The following is a 22,407-nucleotide window of genomic DNA, read 5'->3' as shown; positions in this document are numbered from 1 at the left end:
TAATCCCTCCCAATAGCAGCATCCAATCCAGTTTTCCCCATGTGTGTTGTTTCATGTGCTGCCTGAAATAAAGCCCATGCTGAAGATTGAGGGACAAAAATACGTCCATCAGGCAAAAGATACCACCCATCCTTAATAGTAGCTTTGAGATCATTCACTGCTTTCACACACTCCTGCTGAGAGTATGTTGGTTTAATGATAGGAGGCAAGTCCCCTATGTCTATTGCCACACATATTGACAGATCAGGAATGGGTCCTGTTTTCATTGCCACCTTCTTAGCTTCCAAGTCAGCTCTTCTATTCCCCTGAGCCACCCGATCCACCCCTTGCTGATGTCCTTTGCAATGCATCACAGAAACTTTTGCTGGTTTCTGCACAGCATCGAGAAGTCGCTTGATCAAATGTCCATGCAACACATGTTTGCCCGCAGAATCCCTGAATCCCCTTTCCTTATACACAGCCCCATGAGCATGCAGAGTCAAAAAAGCATATTTACTATCTGTCCAGACATTTAAAGTTTCCCCTTCCGCTCTTTCCAATGCTCTAATTAATGCCCACAATTCTGCCACTTGAGCACTGCAGTTTGCTCCTAGCGGACTACTTTCCACCACTTCCTCATCATTCACAATCGCATATCCAGAAACCCTCCTCCCATCCTGCATGTAACTCGAGCTGTCTGTATACCAATTTAGGGTAGCATCCTGAAGAGGAATATCAGATAAATCCGGACGGCTTGAATATACAGTTTCCAAAACTTGCAAGCAGTTGTGTTCTGAATCCACTTCTGTGGGCAATAGGGTGGCAGGGTTTAGCCGGTTAGACACCACTAATTTCACTTGAGGATTTTCAATCATCATCGCCTGATACTTAAAAAGCCTTTGACTGCTGATCCACAAATGCCCTTTATTATCCAAGATAGAATGAACTGCATGAGGGGTGTGGACACTTATGGGACATGAGAAGGTCAATTTATTACAGTCCTGTAAAAGGACTGCTATAGTAGCAAGAACCTTCAGACAATGTGGCCAGCCTTGGGCAACCCCATCTAATTGCTTAGATAAGTAAGCCACCGGGCGTTGCCACTGTCCTAATTGTTGAGTTAACACCCCCAAGGCAACATTCTTCCTGGTATCAACATACAAATTGAAAGGCTTCTCTAAGTTAGGCAAGGCTAAAGCTGGAGCTGATGTGAGGGCTCGTTTCACTTCCCTAAAGGCATTCTTTTGTTCTCCCTCCCATTCAAAAGGTTCCCTATCACCTCCTTTTGTAGCTGAATAAAGAGGTGCAGCTAATAGAGCAAAATTTGGTATCCATATCCTGCAAAACCCTGCCAGACCTAAAAAGCCCCTCAGTTGCCGCCTATTAAGGGGTTCAGCAATAGCTAGCACAGCTTGTTTCCTCTCCCAGCCTAAAGCCCTATGCCCCCCCTCAATCTCATATCCCAAATATTTCACCTTCCGTCTGACTAATTGTGCCTTCTTTTTGGAGTTCTTATAGCCGCACTTCAACAGTAAGTGTAAAAGAGATTCTGTGTTCTCCCAGCATGTCTCTTCAGTTCTGCCTGTCACCAGCACATCATCTACATATTGCAGAAGCGTGTCACCCCTCTGTCGGGGCACAAAATGCTGTAAATCTTCTGCTAAGGCTGTTCCAAACAGGGTAGGTGAATTTTTAAAGCCCTGTGGCAGCCTGGTCCAGGTATACTGTGCTTTTTGCCCAGTATTTGGATTTTCCCACTCAAAAGCAAACAACGGCTGGCTAGCCTTGTGAATAGGAATCGTGAAAAAAGCATCTTTCAAATCCACAACTGAAAACCACTTTGCAGTTGGAGGAATTAAGCTCAACAACATGTAGGGGTTGGGCACAACAGGATGGATCATGACAGTTATGGAGTTTATGAGTCTTAGGTCCTGTGCTGGCCGAAAGGAACCATCGGGCTTTTTAATAGGCAAAATAGGGGTGTTCCAAGGTGATTGGATGGGCACCAAAATGCCTGCTTTTAAATAGTTTTGGATGCTCTCATATATAGCAGTTATAGCCTCCTTGGAGCAAGATCTCTGTCTGATACGCACAGGCGTTGCTAAAGGTTTCATTTCCACAATCACAGGGGGGTGGTGAGCTGCGAAACCAGGGGGGTTATCCTCAGCTCACAGCCCCGGCACTCCAAACTCCCTCCATGTCTCATCCACAACCTCCTCTTCCACAGTCCTGTTAACCATCAATCTCCACATTGCCTCTGGCTGGTGTTTAATCTGAAGTGTTTGTTGTCCCTCATCAAAAGAAATAATGGCCCCTAGCTTGCTAAGTAGGTCCCTACCTAGCAGGGAAACCGGACATTCGGGGACAAATAAGAACTCGTGTTGAATCTTTGAGCCCTCAAACACACACGTGACAGGCTGTAAGACCGAACGCCCTAGAATCTCCCCTGACACTCCTTGAATCTGAATTTTATGGGGTCCTATTTCAGCAACTTGATTATTCACAACTGATCTGCCTGCTCCAGTATCCACCAAAAACGTTGTCTGTTTGCCCCCTATATTTAAAGTAACCAATGGCTCAGGGGGGGCTTCCTCCAAGCCAGGTCCCCGTCAATCCGACCAGTTAGTTCCTGCCAATCCAATTCCTTCAATCTCCCTGTCTCTATTCCAATTTGTCCCATTCCTCAAACCATCTCCTACATTCCTCAGACCATCTCTTACAATCCCTGGAGCCCCTCTCTGCCCTCTACCCATGAAGGGGGAGCGCATGGGGGGCCCATTGCCAACACCTCCATGGCCTCTTCCTCCTCTTCCTCTCCAACCTCTACCTCGCATCTGCCTTTTTGGACATTCTCTTTGCCAATGCCCTTCCTCCTTACAATTAGCACACTGATTAGGTCTCAGCATGATCCCTCCTTGCAATGCCACAGCCAACAACTCAGTTTTCTTATGCATTCTAGCATTTCTTTCCTGTTTTTCCACCTTATCCCTATTAACAAACACTTTCCTAGCCACCTCCAACAATTCTGTAGTGTTCTTTCCTAATGCTCCTTCTAACCTCTGCAACTTCTTCCTTATATCATCATAACTCTGCGCTATGAATCTCTCATTCAACATCCGCACATTGTCTGCACTCCTTGGATCCACCTGTGTATAAAGCTCATAAGCTTCAATCAACCTCTGCAAGAAACTTTCCGGACTTTCATCTGCTTCCTGCATCACTAAAGAGGGTTTTGACATATTCACAGGAGGCTTTCCAGCCTTGCGAAGAGCCTCCACCACTAGATTCTGATATTCCTTTAACAAAGTCATATGTGCTGGATTTTGTGCATTCCATTCAGGGTCCTTTTCTGGTGCCCTGGCTTCCATCTCTGGCTGTATATCCCGCACAGCCGGCAACCTATCCTTCAAACACTGCCTAACCGCAGTTCTCCACTTCTCCTTTTCCTCAGGAGTCAACAAAGTATCTAACAACTGTTGCACATCCTGCCACGTTGGATTATGGGTGCGCATAATGGTCTGAAACAAGCTTGCCATTTCAGCTGGCTTAGTAGTCAAAGGGCCAAAATGTTCCTTCCAGTTCAAAAGATCCGTCGTAGTGAACGGAACATACTGGAACATGGACTTAATCTGTACGGCTCCCTGCTGATCTGGCACTGCCTGGTCCACCTGTCTCAAGGGAGCTACCATTCAGGTCTTACAGCCTTAGCCTTTGCAGCAACCGCTCGCGTCTCAATGCCAGATGCCACAGCCGTTCCTGCATCGCTTTCTATCTCATCCTCTTCACCCAGCTCCTTCCTAACTTCCAAAGGGAAATCTGTCTCCCGTAGCTCCCTTTCCTCCGTAGGGGCCGACGGCTTCCCTTTCTGTTTTCGTCTCACAGCTGGCTGCCTTTCTTCAGACACAGCAGGGGTAATCAGCCCTTCCTCCGGCAGAGTGGCTGCTGCCGCAGCCGGCACTGGGGGGGAGGGGGAGAGAGGTGGAACGTAGGGAGGAGGTCTGAGAATCAACTCCTCTACCTCCCTCCTTATCTCCTTCTTAGCATCTGACACCTTGGTTTCTGAAATCTTCACATCCTTCACTCTTTTAGTTCGCACTTGAAGCTTTTTTTCTTTGGGTCTAGCCACACACAAACGAACCATCTCAGCCTGACACTCCAACAAATCCTCTGCCTGTCCTGCAACCGCATCCCCCTACTGATCAATATACGGAAATTGGTTAGGATATTTTTCTTCATTTGCTGCTATCAGGGAGGTTAGGTTATCAATGATTTGAAGGTTAAAAGTTCCCTCTGGGGGCCACCCCACCTCCATGAAGGGCCATTGATATTCACACAGATACCTCAGTCTATCCTTAGTTACTTTAGGGTAAGGGACCCTATACTGGGTACGATTAAAATAATTATCAAATCCTTTTACCATGCATTCCAGCGGGGTGCTGGGAACGCTACTACGCCCCCCCCATCCTAACACACTGCCAATGACCTACAGCGCCGGACGTTCCAACGGTCACTAGTAGGGAATGCACTGGCTTAACCACCCACACAACCTAACACGGACTTCTTTAGGATCGCCGTCCCGAGTCCAGGGGAGTGATCAGGCCCCCTCTTCTATCTTCAAATGAGATAGGTACTATTACTTTAAACACATACTCGCCTGCCTTGTAGTTACACCCGTCCTGGCCAGGAGTTGGTTCAGACTTCCTTTTCTTTCCCAAAGGGTTCTTGGACTGGCCTTCAGTACTGTCGGCTCTGCTGCGAAGCCACAGCTGTCTCCTGGAGGAAACACACCCCCATGGCGCCTGGAGAATTGTTCAGAGATGGCTTACCAGCAGGTCCGAAGGGTCCAGCCGTCCTCAGCGAAATATCGCCTCACTCAAGCTTTTCCCGGCCAATGCACCAGAAAATGTTGTAGAATTGAAAAACTTGAATCAGCTCTTTCAGGAAAGGGAAGTTTATTGCGCGCAGGTTCAGAGAGCCATCCTGGCTGTAGAAATCTGAACCCCGATTGTCCATTGATGACCATTTTTATAACCCTTCTGGGGTTATTTTCAGGTCACATTACATTCTATAGGTCCTTATTCTAACATAGAAAAACTACTAGACAGATCTATAATCGATAGCTCCTCGTTTACATTGGAATGTTTTTAGCAATCAGCAATATATCAAGTGTTAAGCAATTTAGATACACCATGTGACAAGCAGTTAGTAATATATCATGTGCAGAGCTGGGAACAGGATGTCTGGCCATCCTAAATTTAAGAGTTGTCTTGTAAGCAAAACAAACCTCCCTTACACACACAATCTTTGGTGGGCCATATTCTTTGTCAGACCATTAATATTTTTCCAGGTACCACTTTACTCCTGTTGATCTCCTTGGTTTCAAGCACTGTATATCCAAATGGCCTGCTATCCCTTGAATGAACTTCCCAACACCTTCCTTTGGTTAACCTCCTCCTAGCTGTGATTTCTATGCAGTACCAACAATGTCCATGCATTTTTCCCTGTTCTCCCCCACTACCTTGAAAAAGATCTACCTATATATACAAACATGTTTCAGTTAGGTCACAAGCTGTTTGAAACTATCTTATTGTTATGTGTTCCTGCCTACTTTCCTTCGTGACCAGGGGCAAGCTCACCTGACCAATAACCAGCCAAAACACAGTGAAGGTCTTTTGTTTCTTTTATTAAAACAAACAGGAAGAGAAGCTTATCAAAGCTTGGTTCTCTTTCAAATTAACATCTTTATACATTCCCTACATCGGCCACCTATCCCTTCTCGTTCCCCATTGGCTGAGATACTATGAGGTTACATTCTGTCCAACCACCTTCTACATATTTCCTGCTATCCTCCCCAAATGTACTAAATCATACATTGCATGTGCATTATTATAATTAGCAAATAATATATGCAAGATGTCAGTTCATATTCAATAGAAGTTTAAGCATGCTTTGTTGCCTTGTTTTGAGTTCTTGGGTATTTTATGGCTTCTTAGAACAATAGATTCTTTCCTGTTGTTCAGTTTTAGTTTTGCCTTTCCTGTTATCCAATTCAGCTAGTTTTCCTGTTATTCAATTCTTTTAGCTTTGGCTTTCCTGTTTTTTAAGTCAATTTTGTCGTTTCAGCTAGCTATTTCCCCTTACAGCTGTTTTGCAGCTTGTATTCTTCCATTTCCCCCTCGAAGACCCGGTTAATTTTAGCCTAAGTGTCTATCTTATATCCTCTCCTTATTTCTTATTTTCTTATCCTTGTTTTGATTTTAAAAAAGAATGCACTAATACTTTTTTGAAGATTACAGTTTGACATATATGTTTCTCCTCTGTAATTGGAGAATTAAGTGGATGGTAAATTTATTTATTTTTTAAATCTGATATATTGCTAGATATTATATCTACATGCTGCAACCATTGTGAATGCCAGTTGCCAAACACTCAAATTTAGATCACATGACCAAATTTTGTCAAGTCGTAAGTCTCAAGTCACTTTTTTCAGTACCATTGTAACTTTAAACAGTCACTAAATGAACTGTTGTAAATCAAAGACTATCTGTATTAAAAGAATGAAAATACTCGATGCCTGATCCCTTTTTCTTAGCATATGAATTCAGTCAAGGAATTGTTTTGAAGGAATTCATATTTATAAGTATGTGTATATGTACACATGCACATATATACATATACATACAAATACAAACATATATACATACAGTACAAACATATTTTTATCTCAATTTATTTAAACATTTTGAGGTCAAACTCCAAACTATCTTTTCTCTGAAAGGTCATTAGTGAGTTAGCCAGACAATTAAACTATTAGGTCACTGGTCAGACTAACAGATAAGCTCTTTTATTAAAGTCAGGCTAATAGATTACCATGATTGTTTCTTTAACTATACATTGAACATTTGTGATAAATCTAATTCTCAAAGGATATGTCTTTGTAAAAAATATTAATAGCAATTGCTAATAAAAATTTCCATCAAACTATGTATTTATAATTAGCACTAAATAGATATTTTTTTTGGACTAGAGATTTGTTTTAATGGAAGAAAGTGTTAGAAAAGATTAATGAATAAGAACAAAAATAGTATCTGCATAGATCATTATTTTAATTTGAAGTTATAACAAAATTACTAAGGCCTTATGACATTTTTAGAATTACACGAAAATGCTGAATTTATTTCAACTACACTTAGTCCCACTGTACTTAAACATAATAAAACTATCACCAGATGAAGTTAAGAGATAAGTGCACAGAAATAGCATGACAATTACAATAACTTTGTAATTTTATAAAAGAAGCTAAGGTAATGTAGGAAATAAATGTCAAACTAATTAGCATTTATCTATGTATTGTGTTAATATCATGATCTACTTCACTTTCAACAGGAAAAGAAAGAGATGGACGAAAGTATGCAAAAAAACCAAAAAAAACTTCAGGTTATTCTTGAGGATGAAACTCCATCTCCGTGGAGTCCACCTGGCAAGGCTGTATCCTCAAGAAGATATTGAGATACCCACTGCCATGAGGGAAGTTGAACTTTTTGCCATCACTTAATCATTATTGCATAACATCTGATTTTAAAGTGAATTGAATTGCCTCTTGTTTTTTTTTTCTATGTGAATGGTGATTTGGATTATCAGTATATTTACATACACCATATTATAAATGAATGCTTTTTGCATATAAGATTAATTGACAAAGCTATTTGTCTGAATAGGCTGTGAGCTACCAACAGTGGAAAATATTGTCAACATTAGTAAGTGGCTAGCTAATCCAATTGGACTCATTTAAAATTAATTTATTCCTACATAAACAATTGAAAATTAAAAAAAGTATTTTTGAGATAGCCAACATAAAGATGCTTTGATGGAAATTAATGATGATGTAAGGACCCACCCCACTTTGCATCTTAAGACAGAACTCTTGGAATAATTCTTCCAACAGGAATCCTTTATTAAGACGAAGTGGTTGCAGGCGTGCTAGACAGGACTTGGGGTCCAAGCCCTCCATTCAAGGTTTTAAGGGTCCCACCCAATCAACCCCCCTTCCAGTGATAGTTTCAGGTATCACAATTCCACCCCCTTTTTTCTTTCTTCCGTCTGGATGGAGACTTCAGATAACTACATGAAAGGCAAATACCCTTCTTTGTTATGGTAAGGTTCTTTGGTGCTAACGCTTTGAGGTTACAATAAACACACATTCAGCATTCAGCTCCTTGAAGTATACTGAAGGAAGTGAGGGCCATAAAGCCCCTTTGTTCTCCCCCTTCTCTCCCTCTTATGGCAGAATCCAGAGAAGGCAGAATTGGGAGTTTCTATATTTGATAATTAAAGATGAAATATAATTGGATTCTGACATCCGGCCCCTCTTAAAAATAAGAGAGATCCACCTGAAAGAAAACACAAGTATAAAATTTAGTCAGGCTTGTTAGGATACTCTGTGTGAAACTTCTTCAATAGCTTCGGGGCTCTGACATGACGTTTATGGACCCACTCGTTTTGTGAGGGAGGGAGGTGTTTCCAGGCAACTAGGTACTGAGTTGCTCCATGATATCTCCTAGATCAAGGATTTCCTTTATTTCGAAGTGTTGTTCACCCTCCACCATGATTGGAGGTGGTGGGGGGGGATTTTTGGCCGTAGAGGTGACTGATGCTCTCTTTTCAGCAAGCTGCAATGAAAAATTGGGTGTATTTGCCTGAGATTTTTGGGTAATTCTAATTCTACTGTTACTGGATTTATGATTCTTTTAATTGGAAAAAAGGTATATATATATATATTATATATATATATATATATATATATATATATACCTATATATTTTGGTCCAAGTTTTTTACAGGGCTGTAGGTATTTGGTATTAGGTATTTTGTAGATGAGTACACCATTTCTCCTATAATGAATGGTGTAGGCTCAACCCTTTTTTTATCGGCTTGTGTTTTGTATGCCTGCCTAGCTTCATCTAGTGCTTTTCTGACTATTGGCCAGGTGTTTTGTAGTTTCTCCATCCATTCTTTCAGCGAAGGGATCGTTGGTTCGTTTGGGGTTAATTCTGGCATGGGGTTGAAACTTTGACCGGTGGCTATTTGAAAAGGAGTGTAACCTGTGCTGGAGTGGACTGCATTATTGTAGGCAACTTCTGCAAAAGGGAGTAAGTCCGCCCACTCAGTCTGCTGGAAACTAAGAAAACATCTTAAATATTGCTTAAATACGGAGTTCATTTTTTCAGCCGATCCATTTCCTTGAGGGTGGTGGCTAGATGTCAGTCCCTGAGTGGTTCCTAAGAGGGATAAAAATTCCTTCCAAAATGCAGACGTAAATTGCACCCCCCTGTCAGAGATGATGCGTTGGGGTGCCCCATGCAATCTGTAAATGTGTTGGATGAAAAGTTTTGCTAAGGCTTTTGCAGTGGGAATCTTTTGGCAAGGGATAAAGTGCACCTGTTTGGAAAACAAGTCCGTGACCGTCCAGACCACAGTATTCCCATTGCTTTCTGGCAATTCCACTATAAAATCCATGGCTATTTCTCTCCAGGGGGCTGAGGGACTTGCCACTGTTTGCAATAGTCCTGGCACTTTCCCTTGCAACCTCTTTGCCGTGGCACATTTTGGACAACTGGCTATATAACTTTCAATGTCCTTTTTCATGGATGGCCACCAAAATTGCCGTTTAATTAAATGTAAAGTTTTTACAAATCCAAAATGCCCTGCTGATTTTGTGTCATGGCAAAGGTGCATGAAAGTTACTCTTTGAGTTGTTGGTATATATAACTTTTCCCCTACCCAAGGCAACCCGTCTCTCATTGTGCACACATTTTTGTTTTTCTGGAACCATTCATCTGTTTCCAAACTTTTTCTGAATTCAATCCCAGTTTGGCTGTCCAGTTGTGGTTTTATTTTGGCTTGGGTTCTTGTGGTTACTGGTGCTGCCAGTTGTGACTCTGCCATTATTAGTCTAGAGTCTGTGGTTCGTGCGCTGTTATATTGAGGCATGCGAGATAGTGCATCTGCCAGGAAGTTCTTTCTTCCTGGTAAATGTTTGAGCTTAAATTGGAATTGGTGAAAATGCTGGGACCAGCGGGCTTGTTTGGGATTGAGTTTCCTGAAAGCTTTCAGGGCTTCTAAATTTTTGTGATCAGTCCACACCTGGAAGGGGATTTTGTTGCCTTCCAGGAACTGTTGCCACGTGAGTAATGCCAACGTATCCCATAAGCCTCCTTCTCCCATACGGGCCAGCGCTGTTCTGTTTCCGTGAGTTTCTTGGATGTATATGCACAGGGTTGCAATACTGCATTATCATTTTCTTGTAATAGCACAGCCCCCACTGCCACATCACTTGCATCTGCCTGTATTACGAAGGGCTTGTCTATGTCTGGGTGCCTTAGTACTGGTTCGGCAGAAAAAACTCTCTTTAGTCTCTCAAACGCTGCTTGGCACTCCATTGTCCATGTTAGTGGCTGGCTAGGTTTTACTGAGGATGCTCCCTTCGTTTTTAGTAAGTTAGTGAGGGGCAAGGCTATCTGGGCAAATGAGGGGATGAATTGGCGGTAAAAGTTTGCAAAGCCCAGGAAACTTTGTAGTTGCTTTCTTGTGCGGGGTGGCGCCCAATCTAATACTGCTTTGACCTTCTCTGGGTCCATTTCAATGCCCTGTGGGGATATGCGATAGCCTAGGTAGTCTATCCTTTCCTGGTGGAATTCGCATTTTGAGAGTTTGGCATATAGGTGGGCGGCTCGCAGCTTCTTTAAAACCGCCCTGACAAGGTTGACGTGTTCCTCTTTTGTTTCAGTAAAGATAAGAATGTCGTCCAAGTACACAAGGACCCCCTTAAACAGGTGCTCCCTTAGAACGTCATTGATTAATTGCATAAAGACTGCAGGGCCCCCTTGTAATCCAAATGGCAAGACTTTGAATTGATAGCACCCCATGGGGCAGTTAAATGCAGTCTTCCATTCGTCCCCTTCCTTAATTCTCACGCGATAGTAAGCTTCCCTTAGGTCTAGTTTAGAAAAAATTTTCCCTTTCGATAGGTGTGACAGCATGTCTTTCATGAGGGGCAGAGGGTATAGGTTGCTTTCACTGATTGTATTCAGGGCCCTATAATCCATGCATAAACGTAAGGAGCCATCCTTCTTCTCTCTAAAAAGGACCGGGGCAGCCACTTTAGGCTTCGCTGGCTCAATGAAACCTCTCTCTAGGTTTTTTTTTTATAAATCTTTCCATTTCCTCCTTCTCCTTTGGGCTCATGGAATATAATCTGGGCTTCGGGAGTTTTGCCCCAGGCTTGAATTCAATGGTACAGTCTGTGGGTCGGTGGGGGGGAAGCTCATTCGCCTTCTCCTCACTGAAGACTTCAGCAAGGTCTCTATATTCCTCTGGTATTTCTGTTAATCTTTTTTCCTCTCCTATGGATGCTTTTTCTATTCTTGATTCTGGTAGCCTCTCTTGGGGTTTTAAGTCCATAGGGACCCCCTTCGGGAATTTGATTTCTGTCGTCCTCCAATTTACCCAGGGGTTCCATTTTTTCAACCATTCCATCCCTAGAATCATTGGGCATTCCATACCTGGGGTCACCACAAACGTTATGTCCTCTTCATGTTTGCCCAGGGAGAGGTGTATTGGTAGAGTGGCTAGGGTAGCTGGCACCCCCCCTGCTATGGATCCATCTAACTGGCCAAATGAGATTGGTTGTTCCAGTCTCCTGGATGGGATGCCCAGATTCCCCACTAGTGTTGGGCTAATGAGGCAGCGGGTGCAGCCAGAGTCTATTAAGGCTTTCACCTTCACAGCTTCGGGCATGGGGGGGATTAATATAGTCACTGTTTTGAAGATGGGTGTGATGCATCCACTTACCAGGGGTTCGCCCTCCGAGCTGTCATCTGAGGCATCCACCGGCCCTGTGGTGTAGGCTGGAGTTCTTTCCCCTTGGTGAGCAGAGGTGGGGTTTCTGCAATTTCCATCATTCTCATGGCCGTTTCTTTTGGCTTAGCTGAAAACTTTCCGGGTTGGTTGATTGGGGATCTGTCTGGGTTGTGCTGGGGGTCCTTTGAGCGGCATTCTACAGCTCGATGCCCTTCTCTTCCGCACTTGAAACACCCCATTTGCTTCTTGGCTGTATCCGATGATTTCACCGGTTGGTGTGTCAGCTCAGGCGGAGGGCGGCTCCATTGTTTTCCTCGGCGGTGCCTCTTCAATATGTCGATCTCTGCTTCCTCTGCCAAGACGTACCATTCCTCAAGTCGATGTGGGTCCCCTCGGGGCAGGCAAGTGTCATATAGATCATAGTTTAGTCCGTCTTTGAAATGGCTAAGGAGGATGTCTTCTGGCCAATTCAGTTTGCTGGCAATGGCCCGGAATTCTTGTGTATACTCAGCCACCGGGCGTTTGCCTTGCCTCATCGTTTTTATCCTTTCACGGGCTTTGCGATCAGCCAGGGAGGTCTTCAAATCGTCTTCTCAAAGAGGACATGAAACGGTTGAAGTTACTGAGTTCTGGGGCATTGGAGTCATGCAAGTTCACCACCCAATCTGCAGCCGGTCCATCCAGGGCGGATTGCACGATCCGGATGCGGGCTTTGTCGCTGGGAATGTCCTGCCCGTATTCCTCCATGTAGCTGAGGACTTGGGTTAGGAAAAACCCCAAGCGTGTTGGCTCCCCTTTGAATTTCACCTCCAACGGTGGACGTCTTGGAATGGATCGGTGCCTCCGTTGTTGGTGGTAATGTCTTCCGTCCAGGTTGCCATCTGTGGTCCGGTAGGGGGTGGGGGCTACTGGATCAGTAGCTGTCCCCGGGGTTGCAGGTTCCACGTCCCCCTCGGTGTTTCTTCCTTTGCGGCTCCAGGAGCTGGGGCGGCCGTAGGGCTCAGGATTCTCCTCTCCTAGGGAGCTGAGAGTTCTCTTCATCAGGTCAATAGCTTTCTCTAGGATCCAGTCTGAGTACGGTGCCCAGCTTCCTCCCTCTTCACTTGCGTGCAGGGATTTCTCCATCTCCTGCTTCCATTCTGGTTGCTTGGTCCCCCGTCTCAGGGTCCCCTTTCTTGATTCCTTTCCCCACTCACTTTTCTTTCCAACGCCCATTGACCAGCGAGGCTTGTGGTCCCGTGTCTCCACCACTTCTTCTCCTGAGGAATCTGACCTCTCGGATCCCAACATCTGGCAAGGTTCTAACTGGGTCAGCGGCTCTCTTTCCAGGGAGTTTTCCCCCTCTCTTGCTCCATTGTCTGACATGGTAAATTTTTTGCAAAATCCCCCGGCAAGGGTCTCCCTTCCAGGTGGATTAATTTTGCAAGTCCTGTCTAATGTAATTGGATTCTGACAGATGAGCACGTGAGACCCTCTTTAAGGTGGCTTTTTCCAATAAGAATTGCCAAGATTAGTGTGATTGGTTCCTACCTTTTTCAGAGGGAAAATTTATGAAAACAGTAGTGCAATAAAGGCTGTGCAATGCTTTAGAATTTAGATTTTATTTCACGGTGATTCTGAGAAAAATCTGCTTTAAAGAGTGACAAGGTGCTCTTTTTGTATTGCTGCATGTTCCAAAGTGCTACGTAGCCCTAATATATGTCTAAAATATCAAAATCAAAGAAGCCTCATAAATCTAGGAAAAAATAGCAAAAACTAGATATGCTTAAAAATATGATATGGCTTTACAACATTGCCATGCCCGCTGCAGTCCTTATCCTCCTGAGTATTTTATTGGCAACTGAAATTTCTTCTTTGCTATTTGAGAACCAAGAAATGATTTTTTTTTTACATTTTAATGGTTTTAAAAACTTGCTTTTAGAGTTTAATGTAGATAAATAACAGGTATTTTACTGATTTATTTCAGAATAAATTATAATAAATAATATATTTAGGGCCTCTGAATGTAGCTATCAAATCACGATGAAAAAAATTTAAGAGGATTGACTTTTATTTTTGATGATTAAAAATTGATACTATTTGCAATATAGTGGTATAGGCTTCCATAACTGGCATCAATGAAGCATTGTTTAGCTTTCAGGATGAATGACCATGATCTAGGAGTTTTTTTTTTTTTTTTACATGTTTAACAAGCAGTTGTGGCTGGCATCCTCAGAGGCAGAGTTAACTGCTTTGTGGTATACCTCTGAGTTGCTCATAGGCAACTGAACTGTAGTGGCCTGGGAGAATAACCTCAAGGAACAGGAGAAAGAGCTAAGACAATGGTAAGATACAAGATATTTGAATCCAAAGTAGAAATGTGATAACATGTCTCAGTCTTGACCCTCCCTACATTTTTTGTAAATAAAGTGGAAAGCAGGAATTGCAAGATTCTGTTACTGCAAACCTATTATAAAAATAGTTTTAGTATCCCTAAAAGGTTTCCATGTCTGAGCTACTTTGAATGACTGATATGAAATGGACTGATTTGAGCTCTTGTATTTAAACCCGACAAGTTGATATCTGGCTAGTCCATATACATAAGAGTAATTTCATATAAAAGTCATTCCCGATTGATTCCTCACCTAGATAGATCTTCAGTTGATTCATTTCAATGAAATTCCAATAGCTATCTGTCTGTTGCTATTAATACCACTACTGTAATTTTGGAATTGTGCTCAGTTGAAGCAAATACTGTTGCTAAAAACAAAACATAGAAACACACATATACACACAGACAGAGAAAAAGCACAGAGGTAGAAAAAGTGGAGTAGGTCACCTGTAAATCAATCATTAGGGAGAGGGCTGTTTCAGGCACACTGTTAAAAGAACAATTTTCCCAGAGAGAGAGATACATGTCTCAATTTTCATAGCGTTATATTGCATAGTGCAGTAATCCTTTGTTCACAGAGCTTGCTAAACAGTTATTTTGATCATGTTACTAATTTGAGATAGATATTGTTTTATTTTATTTACATTCTTATTCTTGCACATGTGCATCAAATAAGTCTTACGATGCAGGTATACATTTTAATAATTAATAATTACTAGAAAGGAGAAAGATACTGGGTCAAGAAGCTGCAAATAACAATTCTTTTGAACTGATTTACTACCTTCCCACACAGTTTGCTGGGCAACCAGAGATATGGCAAAGAGGAGGAAGAGCAGCTTTCTCTTCCTTATTTTCTCCAGCTCCACCTTCATCTGACCCTCTGGTACAGATATCTCCAGTTTGGAAATTTGCAAATTATTGCCTGGAAATTGGACTCCCACATGTTTGAAGGGCTCCATGTTGGAGAAGGGAGCTGAAGAATATATTTGTTGAAATGTAAATTGTTCAGAAACTACCATTAAGTTGATATTGGCACAAAAGAGAATAGCCATCTTTAAGAAGAAAAAGGGACCATTAAAAAGAAATTAGTATTTCACTGCTGTTAACATTTTGGAATATTTCTAGTCACAACAGAGACAAGCATTTCAGAAGCCTGCTTTGTTATACTAAGCTATGCAATATTTATAATTTTGTTTCAAACACTGGCAGACAATGGCATGCTTTTGAAATACTCTAAATAATTTAATTCTCTCTAAACTTTCTTATTTCAGGGGTACTATACAAAAACATTTGTGCCAAAGGTGCTTTTTTCACGAGGCAACTGGATTGTCCCTTTGGGACAACCATGATCTGGATGACTGGAAATCTCTATTGTGGGGAAAAAACCAATGAAAGAAACAAGAGACAGCAACACAAAACAATAATTCTTACTTTAAGATTCAGAGGTTTATTTCAGCAATAATTTGGAACATAAGCAAACATCATAACATCACTTACATTAACAATTCATTGCAATGAGGTCCAATGATATAGCATAGTGGTGGCGACCCTTTTAGAGACCCAGTGCCCAAACTACAACCCCAAACCCACTTATTTATCACCGGGTACCGGGTGGGTGTGGCCACGGTGGTCATGGCAGACTGTGTGGGCGGGGCCAGGGTGGCAGGGGTCAGTCCCTCGCCATTTCCAGGGCATGGCACACGTGCCCACAGACAGGGGTCTGAGTGCCTCCTCTGGCACGCGTGACATAGGTTCGCCACCACTGATATAGCAGCTCCAATAAGGACAGCTATAGGCCAGTGGCCCTGAGCTGGTCTTGAGCTCTATCTTTTATACCTTTTTTTCTTAATGGCCACATACAGATGGTCACTTTCTTGAAACATTTAAGAAATCAGTTCCTTGTTCTTTCTTGCTGATCATCGGTTTCCACACATACCCGTGTACATCTAAAACATCCATCCATCTATTACTTTCAGCTCCCTTTTTCCCACGGTTCTAATATTCTTATTCCAGATATACTTATAAAACTATATACTTGCAAAGAGCAAATTGCAAATGCCCAGCAAATTACAAATAGTTCTTTCATACTATGAAACCATCCAAGCTGAAAACCTTTGGTTCATGTCTTCTTTGTGGGGCTTTCTGTAATTTATCTAGACCTTATCAAACCGAATAGATTAATAGGCTATATTTTCGATTCCCACAGTCCCCACTTCTTGTCTGTAAGGACAATACAAAATCTTTGTGCATGGACAACCTCATAAAAAATTTCCTAGGAGTAATATTAATTCAGTTGAGCATCCTTCATTTAAGATCAAGGAGGACAACTACTTTAATTAAAAGCATTGCATTTCAGCGAAATAAGTGCACAAAAATATTAGACAGACTGGAAGGTTTGTAATTGCCTCATGGGGTGTATATTGGCTCGCCTGTTGATATAGTGACTGTTGACTGCACGGTTATATACATAAAGGATCTCACTGAGGGAGTATGTGTTCTGACCAATCCTAAGGAAGGGGTTCTAGTTCTGGTTGACAAGGAAGAACTGCGAAAGTCTATTCCAGGCATAGATGTAGTGGTTCGGGTATTAACTGTCATGAGTGGTATTGGGGAAGTCTTAGAGGACATAGAGGACAAACACCTTTTAATGACCACAACCACTATATAAAGAAGGAGAAGGATAAACAAAAGTCATAATAAAAATAACAAGATTTTTTCCCCTATGCATGCAAATATATTAGAAAATACATCCCAAAAAATCCCCCATCATTAAAGGATCCAAAGGATGAAATGGGATCCATTTTATAATTATGCACAGCTTGACGTATCTTGGTAATGTTGAGAAATAGACTTTGATTGACATCAGGGATAAAAATATAACAAGACAAGCCTATGAGTTTACAAAGTCCATCCTCTTTTGCCAGAATGTAGTCAAGGGCCAATCAGTTTTGCAAAACAGTGGTTCGTATGGCAGTAAGTTCTGAGCCTATCATTTTCAGGCTAGAGGCAGTAGTATTGGCCACTGATTCCAGTAATATAGAGAACCTTTTACTGTGTTCCCAGAGCATATTAATGCACAATTGAAGAATTATGGTACAAAGAATCGGTTCCAGCCACTAGACAAAATTTCACGTTTTTGGTGAGGGACTGGAGCGAGGACATGAAGATCCTCTGGTTTTAGTAAGGGCAAGAGGCCTGGAAAAATTGTGCCCAAATAACATCAACCCTTCCAACCAGGAGGAAGTGCATGATAGGCTTGTTTTCCACAAATAAAATGCAAACCAGGAGGAGCCTTTATGACAAAAAACAAATTTTGAAGGAGCAAATACAAATAGCTCTTCGACAGTGGCATTCTTTTCTTTATGGACAGGCCTAAGGTATGGTGGCTCTGTAAATGTATCAGACATGACAATTATTTGGTAACAACTAAAAAAAAGTACATAGGGAGGAGTTTACTATACAGCAACAGACATTCAAAACGGGCATATTAGGTAAATAAGGAAACTGCTCACTGGGGGAATATTTTCTTGGATATAAAACCTGGAGTTTATGTAACTGAGACATTATATGATGATACAATAGATACTTGTGGTAAGAGTCAAACTTATATTTATCCCCGTCTTCAGGGGAGCAAAGGATCACTTTGCCAGTTGCCTCTGTGTCAAAGGCACAGGGCCTAATGTATGTGGAGCCAGGATGTTGTCGCCAAATGGCACATAGTTCAATAGTAAAATTACAAGTGCTATATCTCATAGTTGTAATACTCATGCAATTCACATTTAGCCCATGGGATTCAATACAAAAAGTTCCTCCTTCAGTGTCAAGTAAAGGAAGAAATTTGATTGGGTGTAAGGACCCACCCCACTTTGCATCTTAAGAAGACAGAACTCTTGGAATATTTCTTCCAACAGGCATCTTTATTAAGAGAAAATGGTTGCAGGCGTTCTACACAGGATCTGGGGCCCAAGCCCTACAGTTCAAGATTTTAAGGGGTCCCCAGTAGCCCCCCCATTATCTGCCAGGAAGTTCTTTCCCCTAGGCAAATGCTTGAGCATAAATTGGAACTGGTGAAAATGCTGGGACCAGCGGGCTTGCTTGGGGTTGAGCTTCCTGTGTGTTTTCAGGGCTTCCAAATTTTTGTGTTCAGTCCACACCTGGAAAGGGATTTGTTGCCTTCAAGGAATTGGCGCCACGTGAGTAATGACCAACGTATTCTGTATCCCTCTTTCTCCCATATGGACCAGCGCTGTTCCGTTTCCATGAGTTTCTTGGATGTATATGCACAGGGTTGCAATACCCCTTCATTGTTTTCTTGCAATAGTACAGCCCCCACTGCCACATCACTTGCATCCGCCTGTATTACGAAGGGCTTATCCATGTCTGGGTGCCTCAGTACTGGTTTGGCAGAGAAAAGTCTCTTTAATCTCTCAAACGCTGCTTGGCACTCCATTGTCCATGTTAGTGGCTGGCTAGGTTTTACTGAGGATGCTCTCTTCGTTTTCAGTAAGTTAGTGAGGGGCAGGGCTACCTGGGCAAATGAGGGCATGAATTGGCGGTAAAAGTTTGCGAAGCCCAGGAAACTTTGCAGTTGCTTTCTTGTGCGGGGTGGTGCCCATTCTAATACTGCTCTGACCTTCTCTAGGTCCATTTCAATGCCCTGTGGGGATATGCGATAACCTAGGTAGTCTATACTTTCCTTGGTGGAATTTGCATTTCGAGAGTTTGGCATATAGGTGGGCAGCTTGCAGTTTCTTTAAAACTGCTCTGACTAGGTTGACATGTTCCTCCTTTGATTCGGTGAAGATTAGAATGTCGTCCAAGTAAACCAGGACCCCCTTAAATAGGTGCTCCCTTAGAACGTCATTGATTAATTGCATAAATACTGCGGGGGACCCTTGTAATCCAAATGGCAAGACTTTGAATTGGTAGCACCCCATGGGGCAGTTAAATGCAGTCTTCCATTCATCCCCTTCCTTAATTCTCACGCGATAGTAAGCTTCCCTTAGATCTAGTTTTGAAAATATTTTCCCTTTCGAGAGGTGTGACAACATGTCCTTCATGAGGGGCAGAGGGTATAGGTTGCTTTCACTGATTGTATTCAGGGCCCTATAATCCACACATAAGTGTAAAGAGCCATCCTTCTTTTCTCTAAACAGGACCAGGGCAGCCACTTTAGACTTGGTTGGCTCAATGAAACCCCTTTCTAGGTTTTTCTTTATGAATATTTCCATTTCCTCCTTCTCCTTTAGACTCATGGAGTATAATCTGGGCTTCGGGAGTTTTGCCCCAGGCTTGAATTCTATGGCACAGTCTGTGGGTCGGTGGGGGGGGGAGCTCATCCGCCCTCTCCTCACTGAAAACTTCAGCAAGGTATCTGTATTCCTCTGGTATTTCTGGTAGTCCCTTTTCCTCTCCCATGGATGCTTTTTCTGCTCTTGATTCTGGGAGCCCCCCTTGGGATTTTAAGTCCATGGGGTCCCCCTTCAGGAATTTGATTTCTGCTGTCCTCCAATTCACCCAGGGACTCCATTTTTTTTTAACCATTCCATCCCTAGGATCATTGGGCATTCCATGCCTGCAGTCACCACAAATGTTATGTCTTCCTCATGTTTGCCCAGGGAGAGGTGTATTGGTAAAGTGGCTAGGGTAGCTGGCACCCCCCCCCCTGCTATGGACCCATCTAACTGGCCAAATGAGATTGATTGTTCCAGTCTCCGTGACAGAATGCCCAGATTCCCCACTAGCGTCGGGCTAATGAGGCAGCAGGTACAGCCAGAGTGTATTAAGACTTTCACCTTCACGGCTTCGGGAATGGGGGGAATTAATATAGTCACTGTCTTGAGGATGGGTGCGATGCATCCACTTACCAGTGGTTCACCCTCCGAGCTGTCATCTGAAGTGTCCACCGGCCCTGCGGTGTAGGCTGGAGTTCTTTCCCCCTGATGAGCAGAGGTGGGGGATTCCACAGCCTCTATCATTTTCATGGCAGGTTCTTTTGGCTGAGCCGGAGACTTTCCGGATTTGCTGGCCGGTGATCTGTCTGGGTTGTGCTGGGGGGCTTTTGAGCAGCATTCTACAGCCCGATGCCCTTCTCTCCCGCACTTGAAACATTCCATTTGCTTCTTGGCCGTAGCTGATGGTTTCACTGGTTCGCGTGTCAACTCAGGCAGTGAGCGGCTCCATTGTTTTCCTCGGCGGTGCCTCTTCAATATGTCGATCTCTGCTTCCTCTGCCAAGACATACCATTCCTCAACTTGATGTGGGTCCCCTTGGGGCAGGCAAGCATCATATAGGTCATAATTTAGTCCGTCTTTGAAATGGCTAAGGAGGATGTCTTCCGGCCAGTTCAGTTTGCTGGCAATGGCCTGGAATTCTTGTGTATATTCGGCTACCGGGCGTTTGTCTTCCCTCATTGTTTTTTCCTTTCACGGGCTTTGTGATCAGCCAGGGGGTCCTCAAATCGCCTTCTCAGGGAGGACATGAAATGGTTGAAGTCGTTGAGCTCTGGGGCATTGGAGTTGTGCAAGTTCACCACCCAATCTGCGGCTGGCCCGTCCAGGGCAGATTGCACGATCCGGATACTGGATTCTGACATCGGGAGAGAAAGTGATTGGGGCTGCACCTTTGCATTTAGGGAGGGCTCCTTGAAGGTGACTGGTGAAAACACAAGCTGTCTTTAACCTTCTATTTGTGGGGTAGGGCTCTAGCAAATAATGAAACCATTTTATCTGTACCTCTGGCATAATTACACATCCAACAGCTAGACAATTTATCTGTAGTATGAGTAGCAGAGTAGGTATCAATCAACCCTAAATAGGTATTGCTCACAAAAGTATCAGGTGGTATGCTTGGCATTGGGTAGGCATCCCTTTGTCTTCATAACATAAACTCCTTCCGGTGATGCATTCAGCGGTTACAAGGAGCTTCAGTGAATGGAGCAGTTGTTGTAGCAGGCCAAGCCTGTTGAATAATGGGACATGAAATGTTATAGAAATGAAGTGCTGTATTCAGAAATAACAACACAGTCCAAACCGCAGGCATGAGGCACTTTCTTATGCAGGCTATTACTTGTAGCCCTCTCTGAGCTTGCATGATGCTGTACTTGTATTACTCATTGATTGTAGGTAAAGCAGTGTTGACTTGTGGTGTTGCTTGGTCGGAGTTTGTATGGTGTGGGGAAGCAGAGGTTACTAGCACTTGCTTCCTGGTTGGGCAAAGCTTCAGTCTTTGCCTGATTGTAATCATATGACTTGAGTGGAACGCCTTCCTTGTCTGGGGCTGGTACTTTCTTACAGTGCAAGGCATGCACCCAGGAAGCTAGACCTTGACACGACATAGCAATATTGGTGGTAAGGAAGATCTGTAATGGACCTTTCCAATGAGGAGCCAGGCAATTTTTCTGTTGAAATACTTTGACAAGCACCCAATCACCAATTGCCAATGATTGATAGGGGTATAGAGATTCTTTGGGGAGTGCAATGATGACCTGTGAATGACAGTCTTTTTAGAGTAGCAATGAGGGTGCAGCAATAGTCTTACATGACACTGTCCAAGGCATGAATGTCTGCCAGGTGTATAAAAGATGGGGGGGGGGGCAGGGATCCTCATAGGCCATCCTATCAAGATTTCATGTGGGAAAAGCCAAAGTTATTCTGAATGGAGTCATTCACATGGACATCAATACTAAAGGCAGACAATCAGGCCATTTTAAATTGGTTTCATCACAAAATTTAGCCAATTTATTTTTGAGGGTCGATTTCATGCGTTCCACCTTACCTGACGGTGATTTGGGCAGTGAAGCTTTTGATTTATTTTAAGAGCCTTGCATACCTCCTTAATTACCTGATTTGCAAAATGGGTACCTTTATCATTGCCTAAATCAGGGCTAGGCAACCTTGGCTCTTTTATGACGCATGGACTTCAACTCTCAGAATTCCTGAGCCAGCCATGCTGGCTCAGGAATTCTGGGTTGAAGTCCATGAGTCATAAAAGAGCCAAGGTTGCCTACCCTGGCCTAAATAAATGGGGATGCCAAACCGAGATAAAAATTCTTTAAGAAGCCATTTAACAAAAGTTATAGCATCATTTTGTGCACAAGGGTATGCTTCAACCCAACCACTATACATACAAACCAGAACCAGTACATATTCATAAGAACAACACTTAGGCATTTGGATAAAATCCATCTGGATATGAAC

The 22,407-nt window shown here is 43.0% G+C and overlaps 1 protein-coding gene across 5 annotated transcripts in view; it reads left to right on the top strand.

Annotated features, from left to right (window-relative positions):
- Window positions 1-18,144, top strand: part of MAP9 (microtubule associated protein 9) — an 83,659-nt gene extending 65,515 nt beyond the window's left edge. For 2 of the 5 annotated variants that reach the window (XM_039363075.1, XM_039363077.1), the window contains 2 exons: window positions 7,366-7,506; window positions 14,035-18,144. In XM_039363075.1, the coding sequence (XP_039219009.1) occupies window positions 7,366-7,506; window positions 14,035-14,065 (172 nt within the window). In that variant the 3' untranslated portion in view covers window positions 14,066-18,144. Of the gene's footprint in view, window positions 1-1,488; window positions 1,841-7,365; window positions 7,977-14,034 lie in introns of those variants that run through there. The other 3 variants (XM_039363078.1, XM_039363076.1, XM_039363074.1) reach the window with 3 other exon arrangements.
- Window positions 18,145-22,407: the final 4,263 nt, after the last annotated feature.

The sequence above is a fragment of the Crotalus tigris genome, unplaced genomic scaffold (assembly GCF_016545835.1).
Source record: "Crotalus tigris isolate CLP2741 ecotype Arizona unplaced genomic scaffold, ASM1654583v1 scf7180000019504.2031707, whole genome shotgun sequence".
Taxonomy (NCBI): Eukaryota; Metazoa; Chordata; class Lepidosauria; order Squamata; family Viperidae; genus Crotalus; species Crotalus tigris.
Note: the sequence above shows the minus strand (reverse complement) of the source record. Positions and strands in the feature narration are given on the sequence as shown.